General features: G+C 45.8%; 1 protein-coding gene across 4 annotated transcripts; it reads left to right on the top strand.

The window, feature by feature from the left end:
- The first annotated feature begins 4,180 nt into the window (after positions 1 to 4,180).
- On the top strand, positions 4,181 to 7,207 carry LOC120692939. 4 transcript variants are annotated; one of them, XM_039976324.1, is made up of 7 exons: positions 4,181 to 5,018; positions 5,180 to 5,263; positions 5,345 to 5,422; positions 5,942 to 6,145; positions 6,254 to 6,382; positions 6,471 to 6,765; positions 6,881 to 7,207. In XM_039976324.1, the coding sequence occupies exons 2-7, from the start codon at positions 5,250 to 5,252 to the stop codon at positions 7,136 to 7,138; spliced, it is 978 nt and encodes a 325-aa protein (XP_039832258.1). In that variant the 5' UTR covers positions 4,181 to 5,018; positions 5,180 to 5,249; the 3' UTR covers positions 7,139 to 7,207. The 4 variants fall into 4 exon arrangements, with proteins under 4 accessions (XP_039832258.1, XP_039832259.1, XP_039832261.1 ...); XM_039976325.1 differs by having other exon boundaries at positions 5,136 to 5,263; positions 5,960 to 6,145; XM_039976327.1 differs by having other exon boundaries at positions 5,136 to 5,263; positions 6,886 to 7,207.
- Positions 7,208 to 15,211: the final 8,004 nt, after the last annotated feature.

Below are 15,211 nucleotides of genomic sequence, written 5' to 3'. Positions count from 1 at the left end.
TTCACCGATTTTCAATCGATTATCGTTACCGGAGGTCACTGATAAATGTTGTATCACCGGTAATGTAATCCTTGCCTCCGATCCCCCCACTAGCTCGACGCGACGCGACGTACGGTACGGTCGATACATGGCGCGATCCGACGCGGTGGCTCGTGTCGTCACGGGCGATTAGACGGGCATCGACCACGTACACCCCATGCCCTATAGGTTACGATTACGATCACGCCACGGCATTGATCGAGTCGTCTAAGAAATCCACAAAAAGCCTAGCTTTTTGATACTCCTTTGCTGCTTTCGAAGATGGCTAGAAGGGGGACCCTTGCTTACATATATAGGATCTGATCGATCTCGATCTCCGGCGGTGGGAGAGTGGGAGAGACATCGGCGTCACGGTCGACGGTCGTCGTTGGCAGATCCGGGAGATCACGGCCGGAAACAAAAGCTTATCGCCGTCCCATGCATGCACGACACACGGGAACAGCTCGTACGTTTCGACCCTACTGCTGACTGTACTAGCTGCATGCTCGTAGTCGCTCGAAGCGACAGCGTAGTAGGTACAGCTCGAAGCTCGTAGTACTTGCATAAGAGCACTGTATCTTAAGGGAAAAGCGCCGTAGAAAGGTGAGGGCAAGCGGCCAAGGGTACAGCTTGGGCCTTCTTAAAATGGAGCTTTTGTTTTGTACTTCGTGGCTAAGCTGTGTTTAGTTCGTGAAATTTTTTGAATTTGGATACTGTAGCATTTTCGTTGTTATTTAACAACTAATATCCAATCATTAACTAATTAGATTTAAAAGATTCGTCTCGTCATTTACAGTTGAACTGTGTAATTAATTATTCTTTACAACTGTATTTAATATTCCATACATGTGGCCGAAGATTCGATATAATATGTAATATAGGAAAATTTTTGAAAACTAAACGGGACTAACTTGACTTGAGCACTACAGGTAGCACGCGGCACGGCTCTGGGCAGAAGCCAGAAGGTGTGCAGCTGATGGGTGACTTGGACAGGATCTGGGGAAGCTTCGAAGCTTGCGCGCTGCTGGTGGTGGCTCCGATCCGGCCGGCCCTCGGCCTCCGGGAAGGAGACGACCGTGTCTGTCTGTGGGCGGCTTTGTGGCCACCCATATCGGGCGGGAGCTACCATCATCGAACAGAGGAAAGTCGGTGGGGGCGGAGAGCGCAGCGGCGGCGATCGGTCGTCCTCGATCGTTGGTGCTGGTACCGATCATCGCCGACACACCGGGGGAACTTAATTAGTTACGCACGCTTTATTATACAGATTATTTAATTAAGTTGTTTACTGGAGAGCTACCAGTAGCTTGCACTGCGATGCGACCGACCAGAATGTTCAAGTAAAAGCTCTGCTCCGCTGACAACGTCACGACCACGCATCCGGTCTTGAACTTGCTCGGGCATTCGGATTGTTTGATTTAACTAATACTACAGTAACGTAGGTTCCACGTCAAAAAAAAATGGTGTGGTTAAAACGGTCAGGCTCTTGTAGGGTGTGCTACTAAGCACTAAAGACAGTATGTTTAGTGGAAGATATTATCCTACAATTATTAGGATTAGGAATGTGCTAGAGGAGCAGTGGCAGAGCTACGTTGGTCCGCTGATCCTGACGAATTTTGAAAAATCAGTGGCAAAATTACCGTAACAGTTGTTAATAGTTTATTATGACCCCATCCTCTTTTGCATAAGACCTCGGTGCTCCTATGGCCCTTCTCTCTCATCCTATGAAATCCCTTTTCTTCATCCCTCATATTTTCTCATAAATGACTCTATTGTATCGGTAAATTTGTTGTTGTAACATGATATTTAATACGTATGATACTTATATGACACTTCTATTAAAATTGGCGTAAGCAGGACCCTCCACCACCGAAGATTCAACTGTTCCTTAGTGCTCACATTACGCCACATACTACTTGCTCGCCATTATATGAGCTGCACACAGGGACCACAACCCAGCCCCTACACGAACTATACTGTACACCTCACCTTATCAAGATATATGGAGCCGTTAGTTGTATCAATCATTTGGGTACACCAACACGGCAACACCCCCGTTGCGTTGGGTTTCCCACGACAAGATCCCGCGCCGGCCTCCGTCCCGGCGCTCCAAAACGGCAAAGCCCCAGCCGACCCGGTGCAGGAAATAATTGGCCACAGGGCAGCACCTCGTGGTCGCGGAGCTCCCAGTGGATAACACAAGGAAAAGTCAGCCTGCCCCCTTCCCCTTCTGGGTCCGGGGGCACCCGCGCCCATGCAAGCCCGGGGCTGGACATGTCGCGCCGCGCGGGTGAGACCCAGACCCATGTGGCCTTGCTCTGATGATCGGAGGCTCGGAGCCGCAGGCCTTTCGGTCTCTCGTCTTCGTCTCGGTGGCTTCTTCGTCGTCCGGCGGCGGGGCCTACTGGCTGGCATCTCCATGTGTCATCACTGTTGGCGGCACCCCGGATCACTGGCCGCTGGGCGGCTGCTCAGTTCAGCACACCGGAAGTGAGAAAACAATGGGGACGCGGTTACTGATCCTCGGTCCTCCAACCAAGCTCTGTTCGCTCGTATGTCGTTTTAGAGCATCTTATAATTTCGCCGACCGCCGGCTGCAGCGGGCGCGGGACAGTAGCGGCCCCCAGCTCTATTTATTGCCACGCTAGCTTCTCAACCAATAGAAGGAGACGCAGGCTCTCCCAGCCGGCTTGGACGGGCGACTCGCGAGACGGCGACCTTCTTCTCTCTCTTCATTTCTCACTCCTCCACGTCGGACCCCGCCGGCAAACCGGCAATCATAATACTTGCTCTTACGTAAATTATGTGAAGTCAAAACCGCAATAAATACAAAAGAGCCCATAGTCTAATGGTTATGAGCCTAGGTAGCACCTCATGTTCTGAATTCGACTCCCCATGAGAGTGAATATTTTAAGATTTAATGATTGTGCTTTCAGTGTTAGAATATATTTTTGTTACAGCGAAACGGCTATAGTGACTTCGTCAATTTTAGAGATTTACTTGCTCAATCTTCAAAAATACTTATAAAAGTAGAGTTTGCGTATGTGTACAACCACATGCCATCAGTTATCAGTACCGCATGAGATGAGATCGGGTATCGCTAATTTACGGTTAACCGTAGGGAGGGGCTCCCTACGGTCGATCTCCCGACCATTTTTTTTCATTTTTAGTAATTTTTTTGTCGTTTTCCGATTTTAGAAAATTTTTTCTAAGAGAAATTTTGGAGAGAGAAAAATTTTTGACGAGAAAAAGTTAGAAACAAAATTTTGAGAGACAAAAAGTTGAGAAAATTTGTATCCAGAATAGAAAAAATTTTCATCCGAAAAACAATACTTAGAATAAAAAAATTTGCATCAAAATCAAAAAGAAAAAAAATTGGGGTGAAATTTTGGTCGGTAAAAAATTTTTGTAAAATAAAAAAAACCTACCTCCCCGCCGACGCTGCCGGCCCGTCGGCGGTGCACCGCGCCGCCCATCCCCCGCCGCACAGCGCAGGGAGCCGGGATCCGGCGGCGGTGGCGGCGGGCGAGCGCGCACCAGCCCACCGCGCCGCCCATCCCCCGCCGCACAGCGCAGGGAGCCGGGATCCAACGGCGGGCAAGCGCGCGGCGGCCCAGGGAGGCGGATCCGGCGCCGCCGCCGGCGAGGGAGCGCGCGGCATCCCATGGAGGCGGTCCAACGATGGAGGCGGCGGCGGCCGCGGGGAGGTGCGGCGGCTCCAGGGAGGAAGGGGAGCGGACTCATGGGAAGGGAAGGGAGCGCGGCTCCGAGGGAGGAAGGGGAGCGGCGGTCGGCGGGGAGTCGGCAGCGGGGAGGCGCGGGATCCCGATCCATCGTGAGAGAATGGGGAGGAAAGGAAGGGGAAAGGTGCGGGGAAAGGGAAGGGGGAGGAAAAAGAATCGGCCGTAAGTTGCTGGAGTTACGGTCGGCCTTAAACTCAACATTCTGGATGAGATCCAAGTACAACCACATGCCATCAGTGATCAGTACCGCATGAGATGAGATCCAAGTACAACCACATGCCATCAGTGATCAGTACCGCATGAGATGAGATCCAAGTCAGAGTCAAGATTTCTAGGAGCAGGTTATCCTGGTAGGGGTTATCTGTACCGTCCACCTGTATCTAGAGATTTGTGCTGTTTACACTGTGGTGGGGAAGATGGCCTACACCAAACTATTGGAGTACGTATAGGATACGATGGGACATGTACTAGTTAATTAAACAAGTTGTGTCAGGCTCGCCAGCTAAGTGCGGTCTGCATCGCGGCCAACGATTTCAAAATTCAAAATCGTCATATTAGTGTACGCTTCACTGCCCATCATGTACACTGCTAATCGGGGGAGGGAGGGAGCGGCCTATCCATCCTGTACCCCATGAACTCGGGTCTCGGAAGCTCCGGCCTTGGCGATGGCGTGTCCTCTATGGCCTCGCATGAAGAGGGAAGCGGGGATCGGTGTAGGCGAAGGAATTGTTCAAGGACTTCGCGCTGATGATCTCCAACTAAACTCTGTGATGGGAGGCTGTGACAGCTGCCATGGTGGGGAGAATCGAAGGACCGTCTGTCTTCAAAGATCAGGCGAGATAGAAGTCGAGGAAGATGAGAAGCGGCTGCGATTCAAACACTCGACGTCTTCAAGGTTAGTCAGTTGCTGCAATATGCAATCTTTGCGTTTGAGGATCAACTTTTTTTGGGTGTTTCGGAATATGCATGATTGTTCTTCTTTACTTGCCGATCTTTTTGTCAGTTAATTTGGTTGTTTCTGCGCAATCCAAAAATAATGTAAACAACGCGTTGCAGAATCAGAGTCGCAGCCTTTGGTGGAAGCCAAGCTGACGTGCAAGGCGATCACGCCATTCAGCTGGAGGTCAGGTCGCTGTTGGGCGGCCGGACGAACTCCAAATGGGACGACGATGGAGCAGCATTCAAGGTCCAGAATGCAGTCGGGGCACATGTTGGTGATGATGAACATAGCTTTCGGTTACAGCAATCGGCGTGTGCAAGGTTAGTCAGTGTTGTGGATGATCCAATCTTTGCAAATGTGGTAATTCTTTAGTTTGTAAATATTGTGGTAGTCAATGGTTGTTCTGCATTGCTGATTGCCTTGCAAAAAATGCAAAGAATGTTTTGGAGGGAATCACTTTTTTTTTCTAAGAGAATGGCAGAGAAGATGTGGTGAATTCTGCTTGCGGGTTGGGAGCATCTGAAGTCGGTTATGGGCAACTAGATTTGAACATGCCCTGTTCTAGGTACTCTGCTGTACAACATTGTTGTTCAGTCCATGCATCGCTTTTTTTGCTCTCTTACTAAGCGGTACCTGCTAATTATAGTGCTCCGACTCAAGATTTGGAGGGGACAGTTGTTATACTTGGTGAAGAAAGTTGGATATCTGGTACACAAGTTATGAGGTGAGTCGTCGGTAGTGTTGCCTGTGTGTTCAAGGGCTTTGAACAAAGAAATGATTCATTGTTGGCTTTTACTTAAGATACCCGGTAAATGGTAGTTAATTATAAGCAAGCCTGAGACTGAATCTGAGCACAGAAATGAATAGAATTGTCTGGATTATATATTATATAATCTGTTATTATGAACACAAGCGATATTAGAACCAGGAAGCCCCACAAATGGCAAGAGTAGGAGCCATAAGTGGTCGGAATAAAAACCTAGAGGAACTATAGGTGACAGCACAATTGTATCCTTGGTTTGTACTGTCAGCTATACTAAGATATGCATCAACCTTTCAGTAGAACTACTTTGTCGTATATTAATTAGGATTCGACGTTAGCGCGGAAAGAAAATGCAGCAACCTTTTCAGTACAACTACTTTGTTGCTGTCAATTTAGGTAGACCTTGAAATTATTGGTTGTAATGAAGGGTCAGGAAAATTAGATCTGCACTGTATGGCAACCATAACAAAAAGGTAAAAGTTTTCCGATTGATACCAGGACTGACGAGGTGGAAGGAAAAAGTCATTTAAGTTTGAGCGATGAAGACCGGAATTTGTCATGTGGCCCAGAACATTTATTTGGGAGTACTAAGAATCATGGTAAATGTGTCCCCCTGGTTGACAGTGCTGGGGGGAGGAATGAATTGTCGCGGATGCAAAGTGCTGCTAATCATGATGTGGAGAGGTATTTTGCAAAACATTTCATACAATGTTACTAAGGGCTTTTGATCTAATTAAGGGGGTTGTCAAATTTAAAAGTTTGCTTCAATTACCTGTATTGAATGATGTGCAGGGAGCTGGACATCATCCCATTTGATATCAATGTAAGAATCGAAGACGAGTCTGCATTTGTGCAAAATAGCGGTGTTACATCTGGAGTTATATCTACTGTTGGAGAACAAGACGTGCCATGGAAGAAGCGGTATGGAACCCTACTTGGTTATGATTACATGTTATGTGATGTACTCAATACATCAACAATCTAAATGTTTTTTTGGCTAATCTTGCAGCAACACAAGATGTGAAGGGCCTGACTGCAGAGCTCATGTCTATGGAAGAGCTAGTGCACTACAACAAGCTGTGATGAAATTTGCAGGGGGCGGGAGTGAGTACGTAATAAACCCAAGTGTTGGCACTGAGTTCGATGACTGTGATGAGGCATATGAGTACTACAACTTGTATTCGTGGGAGTGTGGTTTTGGTATCCAGTGGAGGAAGAAACGGTGGTCCGAGAAGAAGGAACGAAGAAACAAAAGTGATGAAATGCGTTACCAGCTAGGACAGGAGTTCTATTGCAGCTGTCATGTAAGGACCTGTCATTAATTCTTGTAGTACTTTATTCGTTGTTCGCAACCATTGCCTCTATGCTAGTTCTTTCAGTTTAATGTGCTTCAATTCTTTTGATGTTCTTTGGCCGCAGGGGAGTCCGGATGCCAGTGTTAAGACAAGCTCATCAAGAACAAATTGCAAGGCGATGCTACGTCTGCATCGAACATCAAACCATGGCTGGGTAGTGGTTGAGCATATTAGTGAACATAATCATCCATTATCAACAAACTTGTGGCGAAAAAAAGCATTGGCCTTCGCACCATCATTTGGACAAGTATACAAAAGACTTAATACGGATGTTGCGGGGAAACAATATTGGTTTAACCAAGTTGTACACCATTCTTGGTGATTTCTTTGGTTCGATGCAAAATGTGCCAGCAACTAAGAGATCTTTGAAAACTTTATGCCACAAGATAAACCATGAACAAGCAGAGGATGACATCAAGAAAACTTTAGATTTGATCCGTGATCTTCGGAAGAATGATCCCGGGTTCATGTTCAGCGTGGATACCGATGAAGGCGGCAGAATAAAGAGTTTAATGTGGACAAATTCCCGGAGCCGAATGCAATATGAGCATTTTGGAGATGTTGTAAGCTTTGACACAACATTCAAGACTAATCTGTATGACATGCCATTCGGATTATTTGTTGGCGTAAATAATCATTTCCAGACAGTGCTTCTGGGTGGAGTACTTATGACCGATGAGAAAATATAAAGCTTCCAATGGGTTTTCAAGGAATTTGTGGCGCTGATGGGTGGAAAGGAACCAAAAACTATATTGACAGGTAATTAAAATATGTAAACAAGTGCAGTTGTGTTAGTGATTTATAGGACTGCTCCTTCGATTTGTATTTTGGTTGGAAGGCTGATGCATAAACCTGTTTCTTTTCGTCAGATCAGTGTAGAGCAATGGAGGTGGCAATTGCAATGGAGTGGAAGAACACGGTACACCGCTGGTGTAAATGGCATGTCCTGAAGAGGGTCAACGAGTGTTTGGGGTCAAAGTATACTAGCAACAAGGAGTTCCACGACAAGTTTCACTTGATGCTAAATGAGATGCTGACAATAGATGAGTTTGAAAAAGGTTGGGCTGCTCTGCTGAAACAGTATGACCTGGAAAAAAAATGGATTCCTACAACAGATCTATGAAACAAGAGAGAAATGGGTCAAGAGTTATTTCAAGGGTGTGTTTTGTGCTAGGATGACAAGTACTCAGAGAAGTGAGAGTGCTAATCATATGCTGAAAAACATTCTATCACATGGCTGCACACTGCATCAATTTATACAGCAATATATGAAGATGCAATACATCAGAGATGAAGAAGAAAATTATGAGGAAAGGCATAACAAGCTGGTGAGACTTGAAAAAGAATGTTCTTTTTGGTTGAATTAAATAAATGCTGCAGTTGTTGTATGTGTATCAGTTTCATTTATCACTGATGGTATGTTCTCGTTGCAGAATTCGAAGAAAATCACCACTGGGGGCCCGCTTGTGGTCCATGCACACAAGATTTATACTCTTAAAGTCTTTGCACTGTTCAGTGAGCTGAAAGAAGAGTCAGAATTCTACCGAGCGATAGAGCTTGAGAGCGGTTTCCGTTATGATGTTGAGCACCATGATTTTAGTAGAGTCCAGCAGTGGTGCAAAGGAAGATATAGTGTTGCAGTGGAGGATGGTGGCTCTAAGTATTCCTGCGAGTGCGGTTTGTATGAACATTTTGGGCTTCCATGCAGCCACATTTTAAGGGTACGTGTGCCAATTTAATGTCCTTAGTTATGCAGACAACAAAAGTGACATGAGTACTCAGCATCTAACCTGTCACATTAACACAAGTGATGATCTACAGCGGCGTCCAGAGGCTACCAGATTCAATAATAATGCAGAGATGGACCAAACTAGCACGCCATGTAATGCCTGCCGATCTAGCTCAATATAAGAAAGATAACCCAGCACTTCTTGCTCAAACATATAGGCACTCCTCCTTGCTGCTAAAAGCCCTGAAGTTTGTGGATATGGGGGACAGCAATGCAGAAAGCCATACAGTGGCAATGAAAATTCTTGAAGATGGCATGGAAGCAATAGCTGGAATCTCACAAGTGAAGGATGGCCTCGGCCTATCGCACAACAAGGAACAGGTACATGAAGCTGATTGTGTGCCTGAACAGTTTGATGAGTTCCCTCATCGTGTACCGAAACGTAAGATGGAGCGTGGGCGTCCAACCAGCAAAAGACAGAAAGCCGGGCATGAGAAACTGTCTAAAAGGCCAAGGTTTTGTAGTCTCTACCGTAGTGACAAGCACACATTGCAGACCTGTCCCAGCCGTGATCCAGCATCAAAGAAAGCCCGAAAGCCACCTACATGCAGTGGGTGTGGCATCAACGGTCATTTAGTGGATCGGTGTGGTGGAAGTAGAGATGTCAACGCTGTTACAGAGTTCATGTTCCTATGAAGATGGATTCTGTAGACTGAAGTGTGGACCTTGGCTGCGAACTAGATATTGAAGCTGATCAAGGAAACCTACAAATGTAATAGTGCTGATGTGGTTAGGTGTGTGCGATGATGTAATAGTAAACAGATGCTGGAATGAAGACAATTGTTCCAGCATGTGTCCTTTTGGGGCAAACCTTTAGGCACGTGGCTTTTGTATAAACATTTTGAAATGTAATTTTGTATGTATGGTCTGGTGTAAGCGATCAATGATCGTCGTCTAAGGCATTTCTGTGCAAGGTTGTACATTTAAGAATGTTTTGCTTCCAAGAAGAACAGTATCAGAGTTTGTTGACCACTCCCGGAATATCATAAATGCACTCATGGACAATGTTGGCTGAAGTACGCGTTTACAAAAAGCTTTAATTCAATATCAGGATTCCTATAAAAAATAGTCTATATTCAGAGAGGGCAAACACAAAAAATATAGTGTGACCTTATATCGCATTGCAAACACATGTTATGCATTCCATGAATATCCAACTGAATTTGTAAGAACCAGCCAAATAATCTGAACAGCTTAGTACACCATGCCATGGCCATGGCTTTGAATAGCGTGCAGGCGCCCTATGCCGCCGAGTATTTCGAAATTCAAACTGTGGTGACCCCACTGCAGGCACTGGCTTATAAAAGTGGACAAGCTAGAGTTCTCCGCCTTTCCAAGCCGAGGTTACCATGGAGCATTCGCTTGCAGCCCTCCACACAAGGGATGTCAGCAGATAATTCAGGCAGCGTCTCCTCTTTGGTATGTTGGGTAGTTAGTTAGTTCGAATTTATCAGCCATTCTCTTGTTTATCTGAATTTTCCGCTTGTTCTTGAGTGTATTTTTCCTGCCGTGCCGTACCCAAAAGGGGTCCGATGTGCAGATCGGCGGGGATGCACCGAGTGTCCAACTGCATGACTACCCCGTAGAGATGTTACAATCCCGGAGTAGTGGATCGGTTGTTGGATATAGCTCGGATCCGGTACGTACTCGTTCTTGCTTCAGAGCAGAGTTTACTGAGATCAATGGAATGGCATTATGATGGCTTTTTTTGCTTTTGGCCTTTGCAAAATAGGAATATGTGAATGCCCAGATAGGTGGATCGTTGGGATGCACAGAGGAGAAGGTGCCCTACGTGGTTACGGTAGGAATATGCGATTACTTTCAGTGCCCTAGGTGTTGTATGCTGCATCTCCCACTCTTTGTTTTGTTGTTCAGAATTGTCCAAGTAATGGAGTCGGAGATAGAGTCGAAGGGTGCGGCGAGATAGGAGGCTGCGTAACTGGAACGTTGCTAGTGGTGGTAGCTGGAGCTGATGGTGTATCAAGTACCAACGGGGGCCATGTACAAACTACAACACCGCAGGGGGGCGACGAAGATGACGATGCTTGCAGCGCTCCATCAAAGAAGCCAAGGGTTTCGTAGATTTGGGAGCCGGCACGCCTATGCTCTTGTGTTAGTGGTGCTCTGTCATATGGTGACATTGCGGGACAGTAGTCGGGAAGATGGTTCGCATAGTGGTAGCTGGAGATTGTCTATTTTGGTTTGCTGGATATGATTCCATCGCGCGTGCTGTCATGTACCTGGCAATGGCCAATTAGAGCTAATCGTTGGTTCTTCTGTTTCGTATGTGGAAGCAGAACCAACTAGTTCATACACCTAGTGGTATATTTTGCATCCGTATCCGCATGTGTAGCGGAGGGAGGGGGTGTACCTGGATGTGTACTGTAGGCACGACGAGCATATATTGAGATTACTAATTGTTACACTCCTAGTTCAATTTTGTGAGCTCCAACATTGCTCGGAGATTACGGTGTGCCGATTTAATGCGATCCGATTCAAAGCCATCTTCAGTTGGTACGTTGGTGTCAACGCCACACAGTAACTAGTGGATGTGCACTTACACTGCAGTAAAAAAAATATAAAACAATGTGTGTGGTAGGGGAAACCTGGAATAGAAATAGTCACGGACCAGATGGCACATAAACTCCCTCAGAACTTCGCGAGGTCAGGGAGGATAGGCTGATCGAGAGAAGAGCTCTGATCTTTGGGGGCTGTGAGGCTTCGGATGCTCCATCTTTGACGTGGTAAGGTACGAGTTACTCACCCCGTCTGCCAATAAAATTTGATTGCATTTCAGTCTTATTCGGTGCATAACAAAATCTTTGTTGTACTTGCTGGGGGCTTATAATGGCAGATTTTGAATCAAAGATAAGGGGAACGAGATGGAGGAGCAGGCCCAGTCGATTCCGGGTCGAACCCCGCATCGAGCAGTGACTAGAAGTGTGACGTAGGGCCATTGTGGCGTGGCAACGGAAGATACGGGACCTGAAACCAAAGCAAAGATCGAGGGGGGCAGGAAGCGTCTTGCTCGAAGACTAGATCCGGGGGGGGGGGGGGGGGATCATCAGCTGTAGAGAATATTGGATGCAGCAATGGTGGGGTTAGCAACAATGCAGACGACGATGTAAGTGATGACTTCTGCCCCTCGAAATTTCATGGTTGCTCATCGTATGATTCTGTTCAGGAGGTCATATCAAGTTTTGGAGCAAAAAAATTAGAACTGGTGGAGAGGATGGGTCTGGGTGGTTTGCAGTACTTGAAGCGAGGGTTCCATAACAGCCGCCACCTAGTTTTTTTGGTTGCTAAAAAGAATGGATGTGCAGAGAATGGAGTTAAAATTAGTTGATGGCACCAGGATTAGGATGACCCTTCAATCTGTAGCAAACATTTTAGGAATTCGATGTAGTGGAAAGGAGGTTTTGATCAGAGCTAGCAAAGGGGCTGAATATGTGAAACAGAGATTAAGAGAACGTTTTGGGACAGAAGAGAACAAAGAATATCCAGAATTGGATGATTTGCGAAAGGTTCTATTCAGGAAGTATCCTGAGGGAATGTCGGAATATGAAGAGGAGACTTTCATGATTGCTTTTGCGGGTTTCTGTTGTGCATACATGTTTGGACCGGCACGTCGTACAGCCGGAGTACCAAGAGACATATGGGAGTTCCTTGCGTATCCAAGCAAGCTTTTGGATTGCAACTGGGGTGGGTATGTGCTGACTGTTTTGCAGTCATGTGCTCGGGCTGTACAACTAAACATGCGGAGTAACCCTACATCAATAAAACTTGGTGGCTGCTGGTTGTACCTAGAGGTATAAACACTAACCTGCTACTACAGGATATAGGGAGCTGTGGCTTCTGTTCAAGTTAATTGTACCAATTATTTTTGTTTTGTCCTCTAAAAATGTTTTGCAGCTGCTATATATGGATAGCATTGATCTTGATGATAACAACATCCCTCTAACCTGGACTCCACGAATTCGGTGGTACGATCCAAAGGACCTACTAGAGTTCACGAACCACTATGAGAAATGCAAAGGGCTAAAAGCTAAGGAAGCGTACCTGAACAGGGAGGTACTTGGAAGCAAAATCCATACAATCTTGTGTTCTGTAAAATATGCTTGCTTGGTTTGGATGTAGTGTTTGATAGGGATAAATATGATTAAGGAATAATGTTGGTCCAGCTAACTGATATCTAACTGTGTAGAGGCGCATTATCAGTGAGGAAGACAAGAAACAGGTGCCGGCAACTAAGGGAGTCAGCTACAATCAGCCAAGTCAGCACAAGACTGCTGATGAAGGCCCAAGCGAGGTTCCAGAAAAGAGAAGCGAACATACTAAGTTGCGTCCGCCGATTAGGCTTGAGGTTCTTCTGCCCTAACAGTATACTAAATATTCCTTTACAGTCTAGTAGTAATACTTTAGATGTCTAAGCTATCTGTTTTTGAGTATGCAGGTGCTTATAGGTAAAATAAACATTGGCCTCGGTCAAGTTAGAACACAATTACAGACTGCTGCAACATCAGCACATGAGGAAAATAGGAGGAACTTCGAGGAACAGGAGCAAAGAATAAACGACTTGTACGGGGATGTTGATGTAGTGGTGACCAAACTTAATGATACTTTGAAAGAGACAATCAGAGCATACGTGGATCAATCAGAGCGTCGAGGAGATACCTGCAGCCAGCCAAAAGGTACGGAGTTCAGCTCTGTAGGTGGTGCAGCGGTCTAGAAATTATACTGTCTTATTGCTTCATTCTTTAATGTTAATTGTTTACTTCAGTGTCCAAATGCAAGGGTGAAGAAGCTAGCACAAGCAGTCACAAGCTCGATGCCAGGGGGGATCAGCAAAAAGTGAGCCTTCAGACAGTACCTTGCCTGCAGACCGTGTGTGCTCGGATAAAGGTATGTCGTAAATGGTGGCAAGCCGTAATTCGATCATAACGGTATGTGCTCGGCTCTGCTTTCAGCCATAAGCTGATAATTACAAATTCAATAGAAGAGGGAACCCCTTCACCTGCTGGTGGTTACCTCAACGCCGCACAGAGAGATATCTTCTATCCTTCAAGGAACATGGGGACATCTGGACCACGCTTTGATGCTACCCCATTGTGCAGAGCAGGTATGACACAACCATGCCACCAATATCGTGTAGTATGTAGAGTGCCTGGAATAAATGTTTGGAGGAACTAATATGTTATAGTTTTGTTGGCAGGTCGAACAGGCAGCAAGATTGAGCTGGAAGCTAATACATGTACTGGTTCTGGATGCTCAGGTCGAAAAATACTTGAGCTCTAGACTTGCTAAACTTTAGAACTTGTTGGCTTAAACAGATAGCAACATTAGTGTCTTTTGTGTTTTGTTCATCGAACAGGTTCGAAGCAGGAGAAACCGATTTACGATGCAACACCAGGAGGTGCAGGTTTGCCATTTCTCAGCATTCATTCCATCAGACAGAACAAAACTGATAAATATAACCTATGTCTATTATTTAACTTGTGTCTCCAGCAGGAGAGATGGGTTCCGCACGGCCGGAGCATGATGGTAAATCTGAAGAAAAAGTTGCTACAGCAAATGCCTCGAGCGAGCGTGGTGAACACAACACAAGTAAGGATAAAATCCAGCGGAGTGTTACAGATTAAACTCACTCTGCACGGCGAACTATGGATATGTGGCATTAACACTACTTATTAATGGAAGGAACTGTGAGAATTAAGATGAGTGCAACCAATCCAAGTATGAGAAAGAGGAAGCCCTCCGCGGATTCAGGCTCGCCAAGTAAGAAGAGAAGCATAACAAAAACAACGGCACATAGGACCCGTATTAGACATGCTAGCCAAACAACAGCAGATGCAGGCTCACCGAGTGATTTGATGGCTCTAGTACAGGTGTGCACAACATCTGCAACTCCAATAAAACGCCACGTTGCCCAGAGACAGATACCACCATCTCCATTTGACCTGAACCTGAACCCACGAACAAAATGCATATCTGTGGTCGAAAAGAGGTTCAGGTACTTTACAGAGGATGAGTCACCGGATCTTGATAGGTGGGCATTTAGTGAGACCAACTAACTAATGTGATTCAAATGTCATATTTGCAACATTATGTTGTTCGCAGTAATGTGTTCGATATCCTTGGATTACAGGAATTGATTTGTTCATGACAAGCCTTGGCCAATCAGACTAACAGGCAGGCAACTTAGGGTTGCATTTGCTGATGGAGGTCCAATAGAAACAGATGTTGTTGATGCAATTATAAGGCTACTCCAAGAAGAAGACACATGGATGTACAAGGAAGCTGGTTGCAATGAACGGCAATGGAGGCACCTGTTGCCACTATGCTTCGTCGTAAGTATATGAGCCCTCACCTTCCTACAATTGTATAGCGCAACAAAGGTATGCCTCTAAGCAGCAGAGTAACCTATTTCAGGATTTCATCGTGGGGAATGGTGCAGTCAAAGATAACAATGATAATATTAAGGAACTGTTCCTTGGTGCGCATCTAGAAACTAATGCTGAGCATTGCCGAATGGTCAGTTTCGCGAACCCTTGAAATTCAATTAAATAGTTGACCAAATATTGCTCTTATTTCTGGCTGTATTGTACA

The sequence above is a fragment of the Panicum virgatum genome, chromosome 9N (genome assembly GCF_016808335.1).
Source record: "Panicum virgatum strain AP13 chromosome 9N, P.virgatum_v5, whole genome shotgun sequence".
Taxonomy (NCBI): domain Eukaryota; kingdom Viridiplantae; phylum Streptophyta; class Magnoliopsida; order Poales; family Poaceae; genus Panicum; species Panicum virgatum.
This window is presented reverse-complemented; position numbering and strand designations above follow the sequence as displayed.